We start from the raw sequence: 11,586 nt of genomic DNA on the forward strand, positions 1-11,586 counted from the left end.
TGTTTATGTAACTGCGAAGTGAAGAATTAAAACATAAGGAAATTGAAAACCTCGCTTTATGTAGAGTAAACGAATATGCAAGACCCAAATTAAATATTGTCGTAATTAAAATTCTTACAAGTGACTCATAATTTTGTTTGTTTAATGTTTTAAACTCGTTATTAGGTAAATGAGTTCATCGAGTGGGATAATTTTCCTGTATTGCTCAAGCCCTCCGAGCCAATCCAAGCAAAGCCAACAGAAACCAGAGCTTCATCTACGATTACCCACCTATTAACATTTCTGAAAAACATTTTTAATAATTTTATTAATAGCGGTGATGATAAAAATTATAAGCAATTCAATTACATGAATTCATTATCAGAACTCAGTAACCTAACCTAACCTAACGTCTCTAACATACATTTTGACTGGCCACATAATTAAGAACGATTAATTATTTAAGGCAACACTGCAATCGTTTTCACATACCTACACGGCATAGCTCGGGTAAGGCACTACGATGATATTTCATATTTGCCTCTGATTGAAGCATGTCGGTTTTAGTGGACAAACAGCTTTACAATTCTCTCGGCACAGATATCCTACTAAAATACACTGCAATGGGACTGAATAATTAATATTCGCGCAGCTTATTTACCTGAAGACTGCACTATGAATACCGTCGGTACTTTGACGTCTCAAGATCAGATATTTTTAACCTGCTACTAACTGTAGTACCGCGATAAGGTAGTGACGGGTTTTTATTGTTTGAGTATTCGTATTGTCTACATTTGTGCCTAGAATTGTATCAGATTACACGTACTTTATTGAACAAACTAAGGAAAGTCAAACTAAATCAATATTATGAAAACACTTTTGCGTATTGGCGTGACAATAAAACTGTTTGATTATTTTAACTAAAGTGCTAATAAAGCGAGCCAAAAATGGAATTTGAGACGGTATTAAACAGTGAATTGGGGCAGTTTGGAAAGTACCAATTGATAAATATTATATTGTTAACTCTACCAGCAGCAGCTTCTGGATTTATGGCTGGCGATTATGTGTTTACAGCAGGTAAATTGCCTTATCGATGCGCGGTGACTTTATGCGATGAACAGCCCACAGAATTTGCACCAGAATGGATATTGAATGCCATACCAAGGACAACGACCGGCTTTGAAGACTGTTCCCGTTACGCTAACTTATCGGACACTACGAGTACAACGTTTCCGAACGATGCTTGCCCGCCTGAACTGTTTGACAGAAATACGATTATTCCATGTGAAGGATACATATATGGTAGAACTAACACAGTTGTTTACGATTTCGGCCTAGAGTGCAAGGAGTGGCTTAGAGCATTGGCCGGGACATTAAACAGTCTAGGGGCAATGATAGCTCTTCCTCTAGCCGGGTTCGTATCGGACTATTTCGGTCGCCGGATATCAATTGTGTTTTTTGCATTCAATGTTGCACTTGTGGGCTTACTCAAAGCATTTTCTGTTAATTATACTATGTATGTAACATTACAGTTCATGCACACAGCCATAGGTGGAGGACTTTACAGTGCTGCATATATATTAGCTACTGAACTAGTCGGCCCTAAATTTCGTGTTCCAACTAGTGCGATGATGTCCTCTTGCTTTGCTTTAGGACAGGCGTTATTAGGTGCAGTTGCCGCAGTCGTACACGAATGGCGCAAGCTTACCTTAACATTGTTCATCCCTGTATTTTCCTTACTTTCTTACTATTGGATAGTAACTGAGAGTCACCGATGGCTACTGAGCAAGAGCAAAAACGATAAAGCCAGATCAACACTAGAAAATGCAGCGCGTTTGAATGGAAGAAAGATATCTGTCGACACAATGAATTTTCTGCTTACCGCGATACCACAACAAAGTAAAGAGAAAACTGATACGATCAACGACAGACTTTTAATAATTCGAGTCATAAAATCGCCGGTAATGCTACGTAGATGTTGCACTACTCCGGTATATTGGATAGCAACAACATTCATTTACTACGGCTTATCTATTAACTCTGTCAGTTTGTCGGGCAATATGTACTTAAATTACATACTAACATCACTAATCGAAATTCCTGGTTACTGGACTGCGTATAAGGCATTAGATAAAGTAGGGAGAAAAGTGACACTGTTTACAGGTTATATGTTATGCTCAGTATGCTGTGTCGCGTTTTCTTTTACCCCCAAAAATATGTATGTATTATCTTTAATCTTATACTTAACGGGTAAGTTTAGTACGGGTGTTATATTTACGTCTCTATATTTGTTTACTTCGGAATTATACCCGACAAGGCATCGGCACTCGTTTCTCGGTTTTTCTTCAATGCTGGGTCGTATTGGATCAGTCGTATCTCCTCTTACTCCCCCACTTATGGTGTACTGGTCAGGAATTCCTTCTATGCTATTTGCAGTAATGTCAGCTATAGCAGGAATGCTGATACTTACTCAACCAGAGACACGAGGTCAAAAAATACCAGACACATTTGAAGATGCTGAACAAATTGGATTAAGAACAAAGTAAAATTAATTAGAGATAAGGTTTTTATGTATTTTATTCATAAAAAGACTATCTACATTAAAATCATCAACAAAGGACAATTTGCAGTTTAAATTTTATTTTTGTCGATATAAAACTAAAATAATAACGCTAAAAATTATAAATGATTATTCCATAAATAAAACAATATTATTAGAGTATAAAACGGACTTCCCCGTGCCTGCTCTCGTTAGGTTTCAAATAACATTTAATGCAACCAGGTTGTAGATGTTCAGCAATGCCAACTGGTATTTGAAAGAATGTGTTAATAAAAAATATTTCCATGATCAGGGAATTACTAAGCTGCATTCTTCAGTATGTATATGTACAGATAAATTGATGGCACTCGTAGGTTATATACGGAACTAATAAAAAGATACGACAGCGCCATCTATTAACACGACGCTAAACTGCTTCGCAAAACGTTTAAGTAAGCGAGTGATGTTCTCTTCAAGCGATAGAGAAGTTAAAAACAACTTAAGCTTATTTTAGTTAAGTTAGTATGCCACAGATGGCATTGATCCTTTAAAGAGAATAAAAAATAACTTCAGTTATTCTTATTTAATCAGAGTCGTTGTTGATAGGCACTTGGCTCTATATCCTCTTTGACTTCGTTGAAAAAAAAAGGCTATATATACTTTGACAAATAGGTACTGAAACTTATCACACAATTCAAATATTCGTGCCAAATAATTTTGCAAACAATTGCAACATGGTTACCTGGATCGACGTATATAATATCCATAAATAAATATTTGACTATATAGGTAGGTACCTATTTTTTATGCATTATTTCTATTTCTGGCTGTAGCCTTTATAGGTAACCTTATTTTTTAACTATGCGGATAATATACCCCTTTACACTTCCGGCATTATTAAAGCATTCTATATTTGTGCCAAATTTCATAAATATCGGCGCACGTTGAACGAAACATAAGCCCTGGTTTAATTTTACCTATAATACTTCCCTATCATAATTTTTTGACTGCTCATAATCGATAGATGCCTAAAAGCAGCACGAATGGTCGATTGTGCTAGTTAAGCAACATTATCTTAAGTCTATGAATGAATAATGAATGAATAATTGTTAAGTAACAATTATTTATGTAAAGTCAACATCTCCTGAGGACGCACCGGTTTCGGAGCGATACGTGCGTAGAGAGTACATTGCCCAAGATCTGTTTGGTGTGGAGTATAAGGTTTGAAGAAATTATAAATTACACCATACAGATTCTTCTCCTTTTGACGGACTATAGAAAATTGAGCTTAATTTTCACAATATACTTGAAAAATTACAGATTTTCATACAAAGTTTAAACCTCTATTTAACCCCTTTGGGGATGGATTGTCAAAAACTTCTTGTGCAATTACGGCATACAATAAAAAATTTCAAGTTTCTAAGCCCAGCAGTTTAGGCTTAAATTTTAGATATAGGTATAGTAAATATTGATTAATATGTTTCCGATTTGTAGTCATGCCATGTGGAAAGCGGAAGTTAGTTAAGAATTGGGATAAGCCAAGAGTCATTCCGGTGATCAAGCCGTCACAGTATGAACAAAATGAAGCTTCAGTAAAAGTTCACTGGAAGAATGTCATTAAAACACTGGAGTTGTCCTACAAAGACGAAGCGGTAGGTAAAATGCCAATGGCAATAGTCTACACTCATTCCTTTTTCTTTTTTTTAATGAAATAATAAATAATAGTTTAAAAAAAACTAAAAAACACGATTTTTATAGAAAACCAAACTAAAAAATAGAAAATAAATTTTAATAAATTTAAATTAAGAATAGTGTTAAAAATTTCAATAAATATAAATTATTAAAAAAGCGTGTTTTTTAGATTTTTTTAAACTATTCTTTTCTACTTTTTAGTTTGGTTTATTTTAAACTGTTATTTGATCTAATCTACTATCAATTCCGTGATTACTTATTTATGACAGCCCATTAAAAAGTAACAGCTAACGCCCTCTTCCATCTAGTACTTTAATGTTTTCTGTGGAATTTGTTAGTTGTCTGTTGGAAACGCCATAGGTTTTTTACATTTGGGTCTAGGGTTTTTTACATTTGGGTCTAGATGGCGCTGTAGTAATTGTAATTAATAGTTCGAAAAAACTAAAAAATCTTATTTTTTATATTGAAAATTGGAATAATCTTCTCAGATTAGTGTATTGTCATCGGTTCTCGATATGTCTACAAAGTTTGAATCAAATCTGATCGTTCAAAGTGGGTCAAAATCGCGCCCAAAGAAGTCGGTTACAAACAAACATACAAACATACAGGTGAAGCTAATAAAAAGCTAAAAAAAGATACGTAGAGGAAGTCCGGGCAAACCAGACACCTCAATATTTGATAGCCTATGGCAAGAAAATCGATAGACACAGAGATAAAATAATGACCGAAATCAGTATTTATTAAAGCTTTTAATAAAATAAACAAAAAATACAAAGCATTAATATTTTACTTCAATTAATTGATAATATTGTAATGGTAGGTATATAAGGTATGGTACCGCTATTCGCTTTGCCCCAGCCAATAGATAGCAAATCCCATTAATTCAATCATTATATTGCAACACATCGCATTGCTAGGGTTGAAAAACACATACTTATCGAGGTATAATATGTTCCCTTTGTTAGGAAACGTACCCGGAACACATGACTCACCATTGAGCTCAGGGGGTTGAAGTAATTGCGCAACCACGTCAATAAAAAGAGGAGTATCTATATTAACTGCTGAGTTTCTTTCCGGCTTCTTCTCGATAGAATCTGCCTTTGAAACTGGTGGTAGTCACTACAAACAGGCAGATTCGACGTTTCAAAAGGCCTCCAAATACATTATAGGTCTCCTTGAAATAAATTAATTTTGAATTTTGAATTGAGCCTGTAACTATATCATATAAATATTGATAACTTAGTGCAGAAGTAATTTTAAAATAATATTTTTGCACTGAAGTGGGGATAGATAGTAGGCCGAGTTCGATTTCTAGCACGCACCTCATATTTTTCTAAGTAATATGCGTTTTAAGCAATTAAAATATGACTTGCTTCAACGGTGAAGGAAAGCATCGCGAGGAAACCTGCATGCCTAAGAGTTCGCCGTAGTGATTTCAAAGGCGTGTGGACCACCAACCTGCACTGGGCCAGCATGGTGGCCTACGGCCTCAACCCTTTCTCATGGTGAGATACCCGTGCTCTGCCAGTGGGCCGGTAATAGGTTGATATGATGATGATGATGTTGACAGCATATAAATTAAATCAACAAGGAGAGGAAGGTTAAAACTTGCACAAGATGTACCTAATGACGATTCAAGGGCACTGCCTGTTATTGAAAGTATGCATTCAGCGTGATTAATACGTGAAATCTTTATAGCGGCCTTTGATAGACAACCGTGCAGCATAAATATAATCAATAATAAACATCTGATTCTAATAAACGTGATGATCGTTATCGGTGCGAAATAATTTCGGGTTTTATTTTCACTATCTGTAATTAAATGAAACACACTTACTCATTTTTCCTAGAAATAACCACCAAGCGTTAAAATTTAAATAAATAAAAAAAAATAGTGATGTTTCGGGTCGCCTAACTGGCAAATGTGAAATGTGCGACAGTTTAAAGAAAAACATATGCATATTTAAAAATTCGAAAAATTCGATAAGACATGCTCACAGGCGTTGGTTACCCACTGACCATCAGGTGGGTCATCTGCTTAGTCCGTCATTTAATACTATTACCTACTAAAAAAAGGTCTGGTACTTAAATTTAAATGATAAAATTACTTGACAAATTTCACCCAAATGTAAAGAAAATGTGCATGTTACTTTACTATGCAACATACAAATTTCCGTTAGAGGAACTATCTACACTAAAGACCACTCAACCTTGATCATATGTTGATGTTGCCTTATAAACCCCACAAAGGACAATTTATCTATGAAAATATTTTAAAAGTGCCTTTAATTTCTTCTTGTATCTAATAAACATAAATATTGCTTTCTTATTAATTTTCTCATCACGTAATTAAAATTACGAAAACTACTTTATTATCAATTACAGTTTTGGGCATCACAAAGTGACGTGGTCCGTGAACTCGTAGGGCCGAAAATATTCAAAAGGATAGTCAAAATATTTGATTTGCCAGATGAAAAACAATACCAGCCTCGTTCAGAGAATACTTCTCCGGATCCTTCAGAACTGTACTACCAAACAACGTCATACGCTCCTGCGGTACGTATTACGATCTATTTCTTCGACAAATCTAAGTACGAGTATGATATGATATAAAGATGAATTGCTTCGTTTTGTAAGATTTTTTTCTGGAAAATGCACCGAAAATACTGATGTTATTTTAATATGTAAATTCCCCCGTGATGATGAATAAGTAGTGTAATGTAATGCATTCTGGAGACGCAAGTATAATACCGCAAGTGCAGCAATTAATTATAATGACTATTTTTTGTTTCATAAACAAGAATGACCTCTAGTATTTATATTAATTATTAGTTATCTACATTAATAGTTCAATAATCTAGGGACCCATGCGAGCAGCATTCTCAGAAAGCGATTTTGATCCAGCAATTTATGAGGAAATGGGAGAAGAAGATGAGCCCGGAGTAGAGCAATCGGAACTTTGGACCATAACGTCAGAATCTACAGATGTGAGAAGACCTTCCAGATCAAAATCCATAATAAGAGCAAAGTCACTCAGTACCTCTAAATCGATGTCTAAATCTTTCTCCAAATCTATGTCCAAATCGTTCTCAAAGTTTAGCAAGACACAAATGAAATCAGCCTCTAGGTTATCAAAGATTATGAAAACTGGACTAGAATCAAGCATCGGTGAACCAGCTACAACTCTAGATGATTTAGAAGTACATGTCAGCGCTGAAAAAATTAAGTAAGAATAGATAGAGTTACTGTATACAAAATGCACATTTCCTGTATCTGTCTACAATTTTATAACAAAGTGCATTCACTACTCAATCACTACTTCTGGGTCCCCGGCTGAGTTTGTTGTGGCTTCTTGTAGGTCAGAAGGACTAATATACGAAGAAATAATTATGCCTACAATTACTCGTACTATTTCCATGAGATAATACTTCCGAGTAAACGAGTTAAATTATTATCTCGTGGAGTGAAAATGGTGCGTTGAATGCTGTTATATTTTATTGCATTAGAAAAAATCTTACGAACACATTGAAATAGCCTTTCAACTAGAATCATGAAAGTTATAACTTTGATATTAGTGACTAGAGCAACTATCTTGAGTGTAATAACCAGAACAGAGTGGAAAGTATGTCCAGTTTATTAATCGTAAAATTGGGAAACCCTGTATTTTCGCTTTTGTGGCGAATTAGGCATATAAAGATAACATTTTATTAATATACGCATTATCATCCATATCAAACGCAGGCAAGCCATGAGGCCAAGGTTTCAGTTAAAAGTAAAAAATCCCCACTTCGATATGCTTTATTGCAACAAATCTGAAACGGACATGATAAAATGGAAATCTAAATACAAGCAGAAAACATTCGAAGTTTCTGCATCAGACGAATTTAGCAAGAAGGCTGAAATAATGACTAAGAAGGTATTGACTACTCTTTAATTAACTCCTTATTATTAATTCTCACATTTTGTACTGAGATACATCGATCTTATACCTTTCTAACCTCTATTCTACCTTTTATCCAAATTATTACTAAGTATTTTTAACACATGCGCATCACTCTGTGGAGTTAAAAACGATAGAGGATCCTTCGCTTCGCTCGGTAAAACGGCACCTTCACATTACAGAAAAAAGATGATAAAATTGTCGTCTCCGCTTCAGCGTAAAACACATATGTACATATGTACAAACTGGATTTGGACAGATGGACCAATCTGATTACTGAAACTTGACATGATAAAATTATCACACCATTTATCTTATTCATGCAAATAGGAGTGGAGTGGTTCACTGGTACAACTGGTCACGTCTCCACTGTTGTTGGCCCCAGTGGAAAGGCAACCTTATGATCAGCTTGTCAAATCTGATCGTCGTTCCCTGGAAAACTTGATAATGACGATTCAGTCCGTAAAATAGAATCGAATGTCAGTAAAAATGGGTGTAAATTTCGATTAGATTACTTTTAAATAGCCACTCAAAATAGGATTGCAAATGACTGCGGAAGATCTGCAGATAAGTATCTATATCTGTTATCGGTTCGTACTAACAAATAGTAATTGATAAAAATAACCTTATTTTTCTTGCCGGGTTTGACCTTTGTTTCCAATTTGTACCAGTTTTTAAATATTTTCTAAAAGTGCATCACGAGATGCACTTGGCTTATGAGAATTCGAATACTTAAACGTGTGATCAATGCCACAAAGAATTTTGCTCAAATTAATTTTAAAAATAAGTGTATTTTTTAGATTGCTAAAGAATTTTATGAATGGTGGACTGGTCTAGGAAATGAAGAATTTAAGAGCGAAATTAAACGACCTGAAGATATCGAAGATTTGTTCCAAGTAAATCATTTTTAATTCTTATTTTTTTCGACCTTGAACTTTTCGTATTATAAATCCCGTGGGAACCGTTCATTTTTCCAGGGAAAGAAGGAGCCTATGTGTTAATCTAGGGTATAAGCTATCTCCATTAAAAATTTCAGTTAAATGCATTTCGTAGTTTTTGTGTAAAAGAGTTAAAAGACATTCATCCAACCATACATCCATCCTAACTTAAGCATTTATAATATTAGTGGGATAAGAAAGGATAATATTAGTAGGATTGATATTTGGAGGATTTAATATAAACCCACGATTGCATTCATTTGATACAACATATTTATTTTGCAGTTATGGTTTGATGAGCACGCATCGCGAGGTCTAGTTCTTGATCCCAAGATTCTTCCTTGTGTACTAAAAAGTATTGCAGATTATGTTGGTGTTAAAAAGGTGAATCAATATTATGTTCTTTTAGATACTGGGAAACTCAAATGTGTTATTATCCAAATAAAGGGGAGATATCAACTCTTACTGGTATGTATCTCTATAAAGGAACACGTATGGTAAGAGATAGAGATTTAGGTATTTTTACCAATCGTACCCTCAAGGAAACATAATATCTCACCGCATCTAAAGACAAAAAAATATAACAGTGAATGGTAGGCATTATAAGAATTCGAATTCAATTTTGAAAATATTTAATTTTTTCAGGCTTCTTGTCCAAGAGTTCTTAAGCGTCAAATCGAATATGACATTCACGCGGAGACCAGTCCTGCACATACAATGGCATTTGGCACATGTGTACCGCAAAAAATGAAACACGTACCACCGAATAACAACACTAAGAGCGTTTGGCATTGTGTTAAGATACCAGACGACTTGCGCACAATGGCTTGTGTATGGGATGATATACAGCATTTAACGTACGTAGCAAAACATAATTTAAATTAGAATATGAAGATTTGCACATAGTTATCCTAAATTTTATTTTAATGAAACGTACATAAATTTATTAAGATATGTCTACCCGGCTCGGCTTCGTACAGGTGCAATGTACATACATGTAATACTAATGTGGGGCATTTTGGAGTGATTAATAATTTATACAATTCAGTAGTACATAAATTTAATCCATCTGGTAAGGTTGAGCCGCAATGTAATCACACAAAACATGTTTGCTACGAAATCACATTACAAAAGTTGGAATTTCTATTCACCTACTCTAATTTACTACTACTTTTATTATTATATTATTATTATATTATTATAACTTACTATAAACCTTATTTTTCAATTACACTTTCTATTGCTGAAAACTGAATCAGAATCGTTTGCATAGTTTGAATGATCAGCGTACAAACAGCGGGAGCGGTTTTGTTTTATACTATTTAATGAAAAGAAGATAACCTTGAATAAAAAACATTTGTAATAAAATTGGGAGAGTACTACTAATTAAGAATATCATTACGCTCATTGATAGTAATAGTGGTTTTCTGTCTAGTGGATCGTTTCCTAAATATTGTAATAAAAGTTATGACCTCCTTAGGTTATCAAAAATTGTAGTCCTGTTATCTATTCCGGTTAGATATCACCGACAATTTTCGATTGATGTTTAAATATGTGTGTTTGTAAACAATAAATATGTTACTAGTACATCTGACCTGAGCTGGTAATATATTGCAGGTCAACAAAAGCGTTCCATGCATGGCTGCAAAAACGGCCACATTTCCCGATGCCACCTTTCCTAAAATCACTCGAACAGCCCGGAGAGAAGAAACAGCCATTCGTTGTGCCATCGGATTACGTTTTAAAAGAAAAGGCGTCCCTCGCCTCTGTACAAGACTTGGCTTTACCTATCTCAAAATTCTCTTTAGAACTGAAAGAAGTTTTGAGTAAACTTCTAAATGATTAATTCGCAGCGATTTTATTTCCTGTATTTCTTGTTAGATTGAATTTTTATATCAAACTTATTATATAAAACTTATTTATTGTTATATAAAACTTATTTATTTTATCCTTTTTTAATTTAATTTAACTTCACTAATAGTTATTGGCGGAAAAATAAAACTTTAAGAAAGAAATAGAGCCCTAAGGGTTGAGTATGAAATGATGCTTAACGGGCTTTTATTCCTACGCCTATGCTATTTGTTATCCGTCTGACCGTCTGTCACAGAGCTCCACAGCTGCAACCTTAGTACTCGTAGGTTACCCTATTATAAAATTTAAACTAGAAGTTTTTATTGATTTTAGTAATAATACATACATACGACTTTTTGCTGATTTTACTACATGCTCCATACACTTTGTGTAATTCCGTGTCACACTTAGCTATAAAATAGAAATTATTTTCAGTATTTGGGTTAATTATTTTAACAAGTATTTAGCTAACAGTAAAGTAATTTATTCATAAAAAGTTAAGGTTTACCAAGTGCAGATTATCTGACAACTTTTATGTCAATGATAATGAAGTATGAAAATAAACGTATTAAAAATAAATATATAAATATACTACGACAATACATACACCGCCATCTAGCCCTAAAGTAAGCGTAGCTTGTGTTATG

General features: G+C 34.2%; 1 protein-coding gene across 2 annotated transcripts; it reads left to right on the forward strand.

Annotated features, from left to right (window-relative positions):
• Positions 1–728: 728 nt before the first annotated feature.
• On the forward strand, positions 729–10,949 carry LOC120623773. 2 transcript variants are annotated; one of them, XM_039889994.1, is made up of 9 exons: positions 729–1,056; positions 4,013–4,170; positions 6,596–6,766; positions 7,072–7,436; positions 7,952–8,126; positions 8,951–9,046; positions 9,374–9,472; positions 9,734–9,945; positions 10,706–10,949. In XM_039889994.1, the coding sequence occupies exons 1-9, from the start codon at positions 927–929 to the stop codon at positions 10,932–10,934; spliced, it is 1,635 nt and encodes a 544-aa protein (XP_039745928.1). In that variant the 5' UTR covers positions 729–926; the 3' UTR covers positions 10,935–10,949. The 2 variants fall into 2 exon arrangements, with proteins under 2 accessions (XP_039745928.1, XP_039745929.1); XM_039889995.1 differs by lacking the exon at positions 729–1,056 and adding an exon at positions 3,234–3,307.
• The last annotated feature ends 637 nt before the right edge of the window (positions 10,950–11,586 follow it).

The sequence above is a fragment of the Pararge aegeria genome, chromosome 5 (genome assembly GCF_905163445.1).
Source record: "Pararge aegeria chromosome 5, ilParAegt1.1, whole genome shotgun sequence".
NCBI lineage: Eukaryota > Metazoa > Arthropoda > Insecta > Lepidoptera > Nymphalidae > Pararge > Pararge aegeria.

Coding starts and splice junctions, on each gene's coding strand:
- LOC120623773 (XM_039889994.1), top strand. CDS start 927: ATGGAATTTGAGACGGTATTAAACAGTGAATTGGGGCAGTTTGGAAAG. Junction 7,437..7,951: donor GTCAGCGCTGAAAAAATTAA/GTAAGAATAGAT, acceptor TATCAAACGCAG/GCAAGCCATGAGGCCAAGGT. Junction 9,946..10,705: donor GATGATATACAGCATTTAAC/GTACGTAGCAAA, acceptor AATATATTGCAG/GTCAACAAAAGCGTTCCATG.